The 13960-nt window shown below is 46.9% G+C and overlaps 1 protein-coding gene across 5 annotated transcripts; it reads left to right on the forward strand.

The window, feature by feature from the left end:
* Window positions 1-5714: 5714 nt before the first annotated feature.
* LOC105037190 (PAN domain-containing protein At5g03700) lies at window positions 5715-12393 on the forward strand. Of its 5 annotated transcripts, none has more exons than XM_073243387.1 (4): window positions 5715-10561; window positions 10654-10839; window positions 11563-11903; window positions 12048-12393. In XM_073243387.1, the coding sequence occupies exon 1, from the start codon at window positions 6234-6236 to the stop codon at window positions 7707-7709; it is 1476 nt and encodes a 491-aa protein (XP_073099488.1). In that variant the 5' UTR covers window positions 5715-6233; the 3' UTR covers window positions 7710-10561; window positions 10654-10839; window positions 11563-11903; window positions 12048-12393. The 5 variants fall into 5 exon arrangements, with proteins under 5 accessions (XP_073099488.1, XP_073099489.1, XP_073099492.1 ...); XM_073243388.1 differs by having other exon boundaries at window positions 5715-9561; window positions 10306-10561; window positions 10654-11903; XM_073243391.1 differs by having other exon boundaries at window positions 5715-9561; window positions 10398-10561; window positions 10654-11903.
* The last annotated feature ends 1567 nt before the right edge of the window (window positions 12394-13960 follow it).

Genomic DNA, 13960 nt, shown 5'->3' on the forward strand with positions numbered 1-13960 from the left:
GTATCTTTGATATAATTTATCTTCCATTCGTCGCTGATGCAATTCGTTACTTTCCTTTTTAACCCCACTCCCCCTTTTCTTTTCTTTTCTTTTCTCGAGTGAGGGTTTTTCCTCTGCTCTTAGTCGGGTCGCGGGAGCGCGGAGGGGCCACTGAGAAAGTTTTCTTTTTCTTATCTGGTCTTGAATGACCAGATCTTAGTTGGTGTCAGGACGAGGTTCTTCCCCTATTTTCGATGTAATCGGTTTCAGCTCAGGTTAGGACGAGGTTCCCCTTCTGTTCTTAATAGGGTTGTGGGGGCACATATGGACGTCGCAGGGCCTCTCCCCCATCCGGTCTAAGAGTAACCGGGCCTTCGACTTTGCTCATGTTAGGGCGAGGTTCTCCTCCTGTCCCTAACAGGGCTGTGGGGGTGCATATGGGCGTTGCAGGGCCTCTCCCCCCATCCGATCTAAAAATAATCGGGCCTTCGACCTTGCTCATGTTAGGGCGAGGTTCTCCTCCTATCCCTAACAGGGCTGTGGGGGTACATATGAGCGCTGTAAGGCCTCTCTCCCCATCCGGTCTAAAAATAATCGGACCTTCGACTTTGCTCATGTTAGGGCGAGGTTCTCCTCCTGTCCCTAACAGGGCTGTGGGAGCGCACATGGGCGCTGCAGGGCCTCTCCCTCCATCCGATCTAAAAATAACCGGGCCTTCGACTTTGCTCATGTTAGGGCGAGGTTCTCCTCCTGTCCCTAACAGGGCCGTGGGGGCACACATGGGCGCTGCAGGGCCTCTCCCCCCATCCGGTCTAAAAATAATCGGGCCTTCGACCTTGCTCATGTTAGGACGAGGTTCTCCTCCTGTCCCTAACATGGCTGTGGGGGCGCATATGGGCGCTGTAGGGCCTCTCCCCGCATCCGATCTAAAAATAATCGGGCCTTCGATTTCGCCCATATTAAGTGTTGTTTTCATTGTCTGAAGGGGTTATCCCCTGTCATTACAAGTCCGTGCCAAAAGGGGAAGATGTGTAAATCTGAAAGGAATCTTGATTTAAAGCGAAGTCGTTCGTAATACATTTACAGATTTTTCCAACCTCAGGGCTGTAGAAGGTCTGCTCCCCATCAAGGTCCTCCTGAGATGGAGTTGATGATCCCAATCGGGGGCCGATCTCCGGGCTGCTCTTCCCTCCTCGACGGCTCAGGTTGCGGCAGGGCCCTTGGCCGATCTTCTCTACCCTCAGGCCGGCGTCGAATGAACCTGTCGAGCCGACCTCGTCTGATGAGCTCCTCGATCTCATCTCGAAGTTGAATGCATTCCTCTGTGTCGTGGTCATGGTCACGATGGTAGAGGCAGAACTTGTTAGGATTGCGCTTCCCGGGGTGTGTGCGCATCCTTTCTGACCTTGGGAGCTGCTCTCTGACTTCCATCAGCACTTGGGTTTTCGATGCGTTGAGGGGGGCATAGCTGTAGAATCTTCCTGGGGGAGAGCCCCGCCGAACCCGACGCTCCGGGCTTCTCTGTCTGCGTGCTCGGGGAGGAGTCTGGGTGCGCTTGTGCCCGGGAGGAGTTCGAGAATGTGGCCGAGCTTCTCTCGGCCCTTTTTCGACTGTGGGCTTACTTGAGTCTCCCGCCTGCCGCACTCTCGCAGTCTCCTCATCCTTCATCTTGAAGGCTTCTTCTGCTCGGGCGTACCCTTCGGCCCTAGCCAACAAGTCAGCAAAATCTCTGGGGTACTTCTTTTCCAGGGAGAATAGAAGGTCGTTCTTCTGAAGGCCGCCTTTCAGAGTGGCCATCGCGACCGATTGGTCCAAGTTTCGAACCTCCAACGCGGCGATATTGAAACGGTTGACGTAAGCCCGAATGGACTCCCCCTCCCTCTGCTTGATGTTGATGAGGGACTCGGAACCCCTCCGGGGACGCCGACTGCTAACAAAATGAGCCGCAAACTGATGGCTCATCTGATCAAAAGAAAAGATGGTACCCGACTTCAGCGTCGAGTACCAGTTTCTGGCGGCTCCCTTCAAGGTGGATGGAAAAGCTCGGCATAGGATGGCGTCTGGCGTGCCATGAAGTAGCATCATTGTCCGGAAGGCCTACAGGTGGTCAACTGGGTCTGAAGTCCCGTCGTAGCTTTCAAATTGAGGGAGCTTGAAGTTTGGCGGGATCGGTTCCTGCATGATCATTTGAGAGAAGGGAGGGTCAGTACAAATATCTTCACCATAAACGGAGGGAGCGTGGCGGAGTTCTTCGATCCGACGGTTCATCTCCTGGAGCCTTCGATCCAGAAAATTCTCTCGACTACGGGTCTCGAGGGTTTTCTGGCAAAATGGAGGTAGAGATCTTCCAGGAGTGGAATCGTGATTTGACTGAGGGCTCTCCACCCTCGGATTCATCTTTCCGGGAAAGATGAGGCGATTGGCCCAAGTGGCCCGTCCTACTACCAGATTTTGGAGTTCCGACGACATTCTCTCCAGTCGTACTGACGCCTGCAGCTGTTGCTGCTGCTGCATGGCCTGTACCGCTTCAGTGAGGCCTTTGACCTACTGAACCAGTAGGTAGAATTGCTCCGCGCCAATCGCCGCTACCGGAGGAGGAGGAGGAGCCTGGGAGATTGGAGGTGAGGCCGGAGCCTGAGATCTGGCCGCGGAGGCCATGGATCACCGAGTGGATGCTTTGCAGAGAGGTATCGGGCGAAGATCCGGTAGAGGGAGGAGAAGAGGATGTCGGAGAAGATGACCGGAGGTGGTCCCGTTGAGTGCTCCTTTAAAAACAAAGGTACTGCGAAGACACAGCCACCCTTCCTCTAGCGCCAATCCTGTTGGTGCAAAAATCCACCGGCGTCGGAGAAGCTGGAGTCGAGGGAGTCACGATCGCCGCCGGGACCTGCAAAGGAAGTCTAAACCAGAGTTGGGGGTGCTCCGCTAAGACCCTCCGACGCTCAAGTCAGTTCTCTGTCTCAACAAGAATGGAGTGCTCGAACGAAAATTTTAGCAAAATTTTGAGATAGAAATTAGAGCTTAGAGAATAACGTATCTGGAGTCCCCTTTTTATAGGCGGAGGATGCAACAGACTGACAGCGACGTTTGTAACCGCCCGGTAGTGGGCCGCTCGGGGCCAGGAGGAGTTTGTTATGAAGAGTAGTGAAGTGGAGTCGTGGCTATCACCGTGGCCTACCACGCGGAGCCTGTTGCGGAGAGTGGATCAGTGTTCGTTGTCGCGACTTGCCAGAGAGTGGTGGAGCCGCGCGGAATCTGTCGCAGGAAGTGGAGCAGAGTCGTGGCCATTACTGTGGCCGCTGGAAGTGGAGCAGAGTTGTGGCCATTATTGTGGCCGCTGGAAGTGGAGCAATGTCGTAGCCATTACCGTGGCCTACCGAGGAGTCCAGGCCTGTCGGCCGAAGCTCGGTTGAGGTATCTGGCGGAGAGAGGCAGCTATCCATCTGAGGGGAGCTCGGATGTTGCTGGCGAACCTTCTACCATCGGGTGTCTTGGAGTTAATACTGCAGGCGAGGGCCACTTTCTGTAGGAGCTCGGTCAGAGGCTTTTCGCAGACGAAGTTCGGTTTCGCACAGAATTCGGCAGAGGGTCGGCCGGCAGTGGATGCCGGATGGTGCTGGAGAGGTTCATCCGCAAGAGGGGTCCAGCTGCTGGATTCCATGTGTCGTAGGAGTTCGCCCGGAATCTGTCCGCTACAGAAGTTCGGTCAGAGCTTGATCTCCGTAGAAGCTCGGACGGGGATCATTTGTCGAGGAATCTCGGTCGAAGCCTGTCTGCGATAGAAATCTGGAAGGAATTCATCCACAATGGAAGCTCGGGTGAAGGCTTACAGTGAAAATCCGGCGCGGACCGCTCGTAGTAGAAATTTGAAGTAGATTGTTTGTAGCAGAAGCTCAGAGTGGATCGCTTGCAGTAGAAGCTCGGAGTCCGATCCTTGTAGGAGTTCGGGTGAGGTCTACCTGCGACAGGAGTTCAGGGCAGAAGTCCGGCTCCCGTAGGAGCTCGGACGAAGTCTACCTGTTCGGGGAAGAAGACCGGCTCTCGTGGGAGCCCGGATGAAGTCTATCTGCAGTCAAAATTCGGGGAAGAAGTCCGGCTCCCGTAAGAGTCCGGACGAAGTCTACCTACAGTCGGAGTTCGGGGAAGAGGTCCAGCTCCCGTAGGAGTCCGGATGAAGGCTACCTGCAGTCGGAGTTCGGGGAAGAGGTCCGGCTCCCGTAGGAGCCCGGATGAAGTCTAGAAGGTGGTCGACCACCGTAGAAACTTGGATGGAGTCTGTCTGTCACAGAGAATCCGGTTGACATTGGCAGGGGTCTATCAGTCGGTAGAACTTGGGAACGTTGCGGAGGCTCGGTCGTCGGGGAGGTTCGAAAAGATGTCGCCGAAGGTCGGACGTCGGTAGAATCCCTGGAGGGTCACTCCCGACGTGAACTTCGGCTGGGTGGTATTTTATACCCAACACACTTCTTTTGTCCAAAGTAACCGACCACGTAGCTATGCACGTGATGACTCACCATTTGGACTTAGAAGTGGGGGGGCAACTATTGGAGAAAACCGACTGGCCTCCATTTGCCGATCAATCTCCGGAACAGTCCAACCGACATCCGACTCTGACCCATCAAATAAACGGACGACCCTGAAAACGACTACCAACTATATATCGACTGAACAGGCCGATACTGCTTTCAACCGATCGAACTTCCTTTATCGATTCAGATCGGTAAGCGGTCGATGTTCGGACTCTACAGACAATAGACTACTTCGACTGTCGGTATTTCAGAATTACTAACCGACAACCGACCCCCGACGCATAGTCGGCTGACTCATTCAAATATATCATAACCATCACAGGCGGTTATTCCACTGATATCGCGACGTAATCCATGAGGATTAATAACCCACTACAAGATTACCGTCCTGTGATTCTACGCCGCTAAATGCGGGATCATATCCGACGGTTACGATCATCTATTCTATAAAAAGAGAATAAGGCAACAGTTTCGATAAGCTAATCCTGATACGCTGAGCTCTGTCTCCGTTCTCATTCTACTGTTTCTCAGTCCTCTTCTGACTTAAGCATCGGAGGATCCCGTCGAAAATAACTCTGATTAGTACGGATTTTATTTTGCAGATGCTCATTCTCGATGAACAGATGATTAGGAGATTGGCAGTAACAATTTGAATAAGCTAAACGTATTCGAACAAGTTAAAATTTATCTAAATAAATCTTCTAAGTCTGCCCCATCAACCAAAGAAAGCCTAAAGTGGCACAATCTGTAGCCCGGGATACGTCAATAGGTAGAAAGTGCTTGGTGCGGTGCTACAATAGGGCTCCATTTTCGTCCTATTGTGATGTCTAAGAATCAGGATGCCATGGAAAAGAAACCACAAATTTACATGCAGAACGTGCAAATGTATTTGCCGACACATTTGCCGACAAAGTCAGAAAAAAAATTAAAAAAAGGGGAAACATTCCAAGTGCAGACAGCATTTGCAAGCTGCTGGATGCCTACAATAAAATTGTTGCCACATATTAAATTAGAAATCGATAGAATCCATTTGGCTTCTTGTGGCATGTCGTCTTTGACTATTAAAGCACTCAATGGATGGCCAAAGTCTTGTGACCAGGTAGGCCTGCTGTGTCCCAATCATCAGTAAGTTTATAGAAAAAATTGCAAACCGACCAGCTCCATCTGTTAATTTGTGCTTCTGTACCTGCACACACAAACCAAAGTGATTAGGGGATTCTCCAAACCGAAGCAGGTCACCACTCACCACCCATTACACAAGCATGCGTTGATTGGTCATTCTAATGTTTGGCGGGTCGTTTAGAACACAAGATGTTTCTTCTGCCAACGGACAGGTTATACCTTTCGCGCGAAAGCAGGATTCACCTTCCTTCGTGCGAATGCACCGTTGGCTCGCGCGATGGTTGCTTCGAGGTCCGGGCAGATGGATGAATGGCCGGTTCGGAGTGCTTTACGTTCGGTGCGGATAGCGATCGGACGGGTGATGTACAGAAAGAAGATGAATCATTCTTTCGCGACCCGAACCCGCTAGTTCCAAGGACCGCTTGTCAACAACCGTGCATCCAGGTACTCCAGACAGATATGTCGAGCCACTCAAAGATTCAAAGCTTTACGGGTCTCATTATTTTATGTCAAGCCCCAGAAAGGGCTTGAACACCCCAATCTGGTTTCTTGTTCTTCTACTTTGCTCGGCTCTTTCCTTTGTCTTTTGGAAGACTTCCCGTCATGATGAGAATAGAGGAGATGCTTCCATCCATACTTTGTTTGGTGGTCTCCATCGCCGCAGGATCAGCGTGGGTTGGAAACGCGGCGTCGACCTTGCCGGCCAAACAGATCGAGAGAGGCTTCTCGGCCACCCACGACCCATCCTACTCCGAGTTCCAGCCTCTCCTCGCCGACCCGAACGGCGTTTTCTCCCTGGGCTTCCTCCGCTTCAACTCCACCCAGCTCGAGCTCGCGGTCCTCCACCTCCCCTCCTCCCTGCCCGTCTGGCGCGCCAACCAGGCTCGCCCAGCACTCTGGACCAGGTCCACCTCCTTCTCCTTTAATGGCACCCTAGTCCTCTCCGACCCGGAAACAGGGGTAATCTGGTCGACCCCGACCGCCGGCGGGGACCGACTCGTTCTCCTCGACTCCTCCAACCTTCAAATCCAAAAGCTCGGAGATCCCGTCGATGTTCTATGGCAAAGCTTCGATTTTCCATCGGATACTCTGGTCCAGAACCAGACCTTCACCTCGAAGGCCGCACTTCTCTCCACGAACCGGAGATATTCTATGCGTCTGGGCTCGAATTACTTCGCCCTTTATATGGAAGTCGGCGAAGACCCGTCGCCGATGTACTGGAAGCACACGGCAATGGAAGCCAGGGCCCAGATCGTCCCTGGCGAAGGGTCGATCTACGCCCGGGTCGAACCGGCCGGGTTCCTCGGCATGTACCAAAACGAGAAGGCCCCCGTCGACGTGCTGCCCTTCGATACGTTCAGCAGAGGGATCTCCGGGCTCCGCCGCCTGACCCTGGAGCCCGACGGGAATCTCCGGGCGTACTACTGGAATGGCTCGACGTGGGTGCGGGACTTCACGGCCATCACCGAGCCGTGCGGCCTCCCCAGCACTTGCGGGCCCTACGAGCTCTGCAGCACGGGGGAGCCCCGCTGCAAATGCCTGGATAACAGCACCGACAGGTGCCTTCCGGCGGGTTCTGGCGATCTTTGCGCATCGGAAGGAGATGATTTCTGGGTTTTGAGGAGGAAAGGCGTCGACTTGGCGAACAAGGAGCTTCTGGGGTTCCAAAAGGTGGGATCTTTGGCGGAGTGCGAGGATTCCTGCGAGCGGAACTGCAGCTGCTGGGGCGCCGTCTTCAACAACGCGACGGGGTACTGCTACGGAATGGATTACCCGATCGGGACGGTGGTGGAGGGGGACGAGGGGAAGGTGGGGTACTTTAAGGTGAGGGGGAACGCCGGCGGGGGAGAACGAGAGGGAGCAAGCGCGGGGAAGAGGACCAGGGCGGCTTTGCTAGTGATCGGTGTCGTTATCTTCGCCGGGGCGGCAGGGTTCGGGGCTTACCAGGTGCGGAACCGGATGAGGATGAGAGGCGGCGTCGATGGGTCGATGACGGAAGGGCTCGCTCCGGGACCGTATAAGGATCTGAGCTCGGCCTCCTTTCGATCGATCGAGCTCTCCAACTCGTTTAAAAAGTGAGGTAGGCAAAGAGCGAGAGATAGATAGAGACAAGAGCACCTCGCTCTCCGGCCGGAGTGTCGTCGGCGGTGCGCGCCGGGGAGGGTAAGCGTGAATCGTGTCTGATAGCTGATCCATCTATCCAACGGTTCTGATTTTTAAGATGAAAATGAAACAAAGGAGATAAACATTTTCTAATCATAATTATTATTCTTTTTCGTTGACTTTTTCTTTTTTAAAAAAATCTTTTCAGCTCTTGGTGGAATCCAAAAATTTTGTTAGATGAGTCACGGGTTTAGTGTAAGCTGGCTCATCTGCGTTACTGTAAATGGATGAATCTCGCGCGTTCATCTAGACTACCATCTTGTGGATTGGTTCTCGATCGTTGTGCCTCCGCTTTTTTTTAATTATTTTTAATTTTTAAATTATTTTTTAATATTCCCTCGGCGACTTTAATTCTATTTTATTTCAGCGGGCCATAGCCCAGAAGCTTAAACCCTGAACCGCAATTCCGGTCTCCTAGCTCGAGTGCGAGCGAGCCATTCTCCTCCCCCCTTCCCTCTCTTTCGTCTCACTCCGATGTAATGTAATTCTCTGTCTATAGAATTCTTTTCTTTCTAAACTCTCTGTTGGTTTGACTCAAGTTGAGATTGAGAGCGGATAAAATTACTAGTTCTTTATTCCGGTTCTTTACCCAAGTTAAGAGTCGTATACGTATGACCATGAATATTGCGAACTGTCATGGCACGACTCACGTGAAGATGTCCAGAGAATCGAATTGCAAAGCTGTGCGTGGATGTCTGACTTCCACTGGAGCGGTTCAATGTCTACATATCTGTCTTTTTAGGATACAGAACATTTTGATAAGTTGTGCATATATTTCATGATATATTGTTGGGTATTGATGATCGTATACTGTTAATATGTACATCAAGAGATGAATATTAGTTCTAGCTCACAACCAAGTCGAGTCCAGATATTTGAATCTTCTCCATGCTTGTCAGGCTTATTTTCAAAAATTGAACAGAGGGTCCATGGATTACAAGGCCTGCTGCTGAGTCTTTTACGTGATGAGATTTAAACCAAATGATGTAATCAGACAGGGTAGCTTGTTTTCATGCATTGAGGACTACTTATCCAAGACTTCGATGGAACCATCAGGACCCATGCTGGGTAGTGGTACGTGACGAGAAATGGCACCTGCCATCAACTATGAGCTACTGGAAGAGTTTGTCTCGACGTAATTATCCTCTTATCTTCTTATGCGCCCGTCTTCCTAGCCTTTCAAAACTTTTCCATCAATGTGTCTCAAGTATTCTTCGCTAATCAAGTCAAAGCTGCCGTACTATGGCTCAAGAAGAATGATTTTAATTGACAATGAATGAGTATGCTCTACACATTTTTTGATTCATTGTGAGTCGTAGAGCTTTTTCTCAAGTTCAGAAATGAGGTTGTTTAGAAAGTAACATAAGAATTCTCCACTTGTGGCTGCAAAGATGAATGAAATTATTCAAGCAAGCAAATTCAAGGCAACAGAATAGTAAAGGGCACACCTTCGTTGGTGGGAGGGCAGACTTCAACCACTAAAGGACTATTAGCAGAATTAGGATTTCCCCAGATATTGTAAAGTTTCAGTCAATCTCAATCAGCTTGTATTTGTACCAAAGAAAGGAAAAAGAAGCGTAAGAAAATATGTCGTTGGATGCTGAAAGTGGTTTTGTTTTCTATCTTTAACTCTTGGGTCCATGATGAAAATTTTTGCAGAGCATAACTGTCTACAGAGCTGGTAACAGAAAGGTTAGAGAGGCGCTAGTTTTCCTCCTCCACTATCCATCCAGGCCATGGTATTCAGTTTATTTGCAATGATGCTAGGGTAAGAAATTTCCCCTGCTACGTTCTGTTGTATGTAGATGTGGAATGATATAGTCAAATTTTTCTGTTGTGAAAACTTTGCATCTGACTCTAGTGTTATTTGCTCTTCTTACAAAGTGAATGTTGATCTGAAATTGTTTTCATTTGTTGCTTTTGAATTTGATATTATACTAGAGAAACAGCTCTGATTTGTTGATTTGCAAGAACGCAAATCCTGTTCTCAAAGAACTAGATCAGATACGCTTTATGTTCTTCCCTTAATTAATTCGGTTTTGTTTATTCCAGGAATTGTATTCGTATTGCAATAATTATTGTCATATTGCGAAGTTTTTGATGCATTAGCAGGCCTTGTTTGGGGTCTTAATGAGCTACTCGCTTACTTGTCAAGTTCTATTATTTTGTAGGAATCTACCATTTCACCTGCAAAACCATTTTATTACTGTTTTTTTTTTTTTGGTTACAAAACCATTTTTTTAGTTTGACCTGTGGATATGCAAGTTGTTAGCACTGAATGTTTATTATGCTTGTTTTGTATTAGTTGCATGTTGTTTATAGCTATAGGCAATTTATCTAATGTTTAGGCAAATATTGGTCACATTGGGCATCTCTTTGTTATGGTGATGCTTATAGAATGATGTGAACGATGTGTTTTTCCTCGGACCTTCTGGCTCTATAGATTTAAGTGCCATAAGAACTTCAAAATGAAAATAAATCCTTGCAAGGTTAAGTGGATAAAGGTATACAGGTGCTTGCATGGAAAGGATATGACACAACTGTTGCAGATGTCTACTTATTTATCAATTGTGATCACTGATATAACGAGTCCATCTCACACAGACAATCTCTGGTAGTATTCTTCCAAAGGACTCAACTTTTGAATTTGAGAGGAAGAGAAACAGGTCTGAGAGATATGACGGGAATGTTACTAAGAACAAATTGAAGGCCATAAAGAAGACCGACAAAGTAAGGGTGACAAGAGAGGCAATACACCATGCGATGAGGTCGGTTGCTCTCTTATTATGCTATATTCTGCATTTCTTCAGCCTGACATATGCTTTCTTTAAAGCTTTCAGTATTTGTTATTGTCTTTCAGAATCTGTTCTGTCGAGCCCGTCTTCTACCATCCATACAAATGCTTTTTGGCAAATCTTACAGGATGAATGTTAAGATGACGAAGGAGAAGGCCGAGGCAATAAAGAAATTAGAACGGAGTTTAAACATGGTTAAACAACCAGTTGCTTTTCAACAGGATCCTTCACTCACCCTTCCAAAGATCCAGGTAAGAGAAGCGCTAGTATTGCTTCTCCACTGTCTATCCAGGTTTATTCACAATGATGCCAGGGTAAGAAATCTCCGCTACTACGTTCCGCTGTATGTAGATGTGGAATGATATAGTCAAATTTTTATGTTGTGAAACTTTGCATCTGACTTTATTGTTATTTGCTCCCCTTATAAAGTGAATGTTGATCTGCTATTGTTCTCATCTGTTGCTTCTGAATTTGATATTATATTAGAGAAACAGATCTGATTTGTTGATTTACAAGAAAGCAAATCCTGTTCTCAAAGAACTTGATCAGAAATGCTTTATGTTTCTTCACTTAATCCAGTTTTGTTTATTCCACGAATTGTATTTGTATTTCAATGATTATTGTTATATTGTGAAGTTTTTGATGCATTAGCAGGCTTGATTGGGGTCTCAACGAGCTAGTCACTTCCCTGTAAAGTTCTACCATCTTTTGGGAATCTACCATTACACGGCTAAAGGAGTGCCTTAAAGTTGGAAATTTTCTGTTCTTAAAATTTCACCTGCAAAACCATTTTATTAGTTTGATCGGTTGATGTATAAGTAATTAGTACTGAATGTTTATTATGCTTGTTTTGTATTATTAGCTGCATGTTGTTTACAGCTATTGGCGATTTATCTAATGTTTAGTCAAATATTGGTCACCTTGGGCATCTCTTTGTCACGGTGATGCTTATAGAATGATGTGTTTTTCCTCAGATCTTCCGGTTCTACAGATCTAAGTGCCATAAGAACTTCAAATGGAAAGAAATACTCGCAAGGTTAGGTGGATAAAGGTATACAGGCGCTTGCATGGAAAGGATATGACACAAACGTGGCAGATGTTTACTTCTTTATCACTTGTGATCAGTGATATAACAAGTCCATCTCACAGAGACTATTTCTGATGGTATTCTTCCCAAGGACTCAACCTTTGAATTCAAGAGGAAGAGAAACAGGCCTGAGAGACATGGCAGGAATGTTACTAGGAACACATTGAAGGCCATAAAGAAGATTGATAAAGTCAGGGTGACAAGAGAGGCAATACACCATGTGATGAGGTCAGTTGCTCTCTTATTATGCTATTCTTCAGCTTGCCATATGCTTTCTTTCAAGCTTTCAGTATTTGTTATTGTCTCTCAGAATCTGTTCTGTCAAGCCCTTTTTCTATCATCCATGCAAATGCGTTTTGGCAAATCTTACAGGATGAATGGTGAGATGGCCAGGGAGAAGGCCGAGGCAATAAAGAAATTAGAACAGAGTATAAGCATGATTAAACAACCAGTTGCTTTTCAACAGGATCCTTCACTCACCCTTCCAAAGATCCAAGTTAAGGTCTCACAGTCGCACACTGAAGAGAATCGCATGGAGGAAGTGTCCATCAAGTTTGTGCAATGGCCAAACATTCTACAAAGCACTTCCAAGAGTTAAAGGACTTCTTCTTATTAATTTTTTTATAATGCTAAGGCATGCAGGAAATTTTGTTTGGGTAACATGCTGATGTAACTAATGTTGCAATCAATGTGCCGGGCGAATTATTCTTTATTTTTACCTCGAGGCTGTCTCAAGTACTTCATGCTCCATTGGTGGGAACCCGAACGTCAGAAGCTATTGGAAGGGGAAGATGCAAGTTTTATCGTATGTTAATGTAGAAGATAGTGAAAGGATTGTGAAGTGAAAATTACTGGGCAGAAAAGGATTGTGAAGTGAAAAAGACTGGGTACGAGGTTTTGCTAGTTCTTGATCAACTAGTTCAAATCCATGTTTAGCCTCTCTCCTCCTAAAGAAGGTGGTTCCTTATCTCTGTATTCTGTATTCATCAGAGAAAATTGAAAACTACTCGAGTCAAAATCTTGTAACAGAAAATTGAAGCCTACTCGCAGTCAAAATCTGGAAACAGGTGTAAACCAGTCCTTCCTCACTTTCATAGAAGATGGGTTTCTTCCAACTGAAATACAGTCCTTCAACTGTCTAGTTAACTTATCAGGCAGTAACTGTATAGTTTACTTATCAGGCAGTAGCAGAACTTGTCCAAAAGTTTATTCCAAGTATCCAAGTACTACGTCTACAAACACATAAATTTTCTTGCAGACAAGATAGAGGTAAATCCTTGAGCATATAAAGGTTGACTCACCCTCCTTCCTAGCCAAAATAAAACTTGTTCTAAATATAGGGTTGAAAATATTCGATGGGATCTCTCTTATGGATATTCAACTGTCAGTGCCCCCCTTGGGATCCTTGAAAGAGAGAATTGTGAATGAAATGGTAGAGTGCTCCAAGTCAAACACGTATTGTGCCCGCCTTCAGAATGTCCAACCCCGCCAATTACACATGCCGGTGAGAGATGATTCCTTGCATGTGGAATCATCTTGCACCATGCAGGATTCGGTTTGCAAAAGATGGAGTTAAATCCTAGAAACCTGTTTCAAAAGATGGAGTTAACCACTTCAGCCAACACTAATCTACCAGAACCAAATACTGACTACATGCCTGAAAAAAGGATGTACGGAACCACTCTTCTTTCAGAAAAGGTCATTCAACCTCGATACATCTCTTTGTGAGGTACTACCGTGCAGTGAAGGTGATAAGTTTCCATTCCAAACAACAATAGCAGTTGACAGGGAGATCTAAAGTTCAATTACTAATGTTCCAATCTGCAATTCCAAGAGAAACACTCTCAAACGTGTCAAGAAATGGTTTATCGCTACAAGTAGGATGTCAAGTCATGTTTGCTCACTTCCTAGAGTCGATCTCATTGCTGTCCATTGGAAATGGCCCAAGAATAGGTGCATGGCCTGAAACAGGCTGGGAAGTGGATTGATGCCATGTTAGAAACTTGATGAAACGATCCAACAGAAACAGCATAATACAGACAAGAAAAGAATAACAACACTGGGAAAAATCGAGGAGGAAGAACAAAGCCAAGGAATATGCCAGATTGTAACCCATGAAATCACTACAGGCTCTCAAGAAAAATGGTATCTCATGCACAAAAAATGATACTTCTACTAATCAGAAAGAGGACTGCTGTCCAAATTACTTGAACTAGTCTAATAGTGGCCATAAATCATTATGCTTTCTCTCTCAGGAACACAATTATTAAGTTGTACCACATTCA

This window comes from Elaeis guineensis, chromosome 9 (genome assembly GCF_000442705.2).
Source record: "Elaeis guineensis isolate ETL-2024a chromosome 9, EG11, whole genome shotgun sequence".
Classification (NCBI taxonomy): domain Eukaryota; kingdom Viridiplantae; phylum Streptophyta; class Magnoliopsida; order Arecales; family Arecaceae; genus Elaeis; species Elaeis guineensis.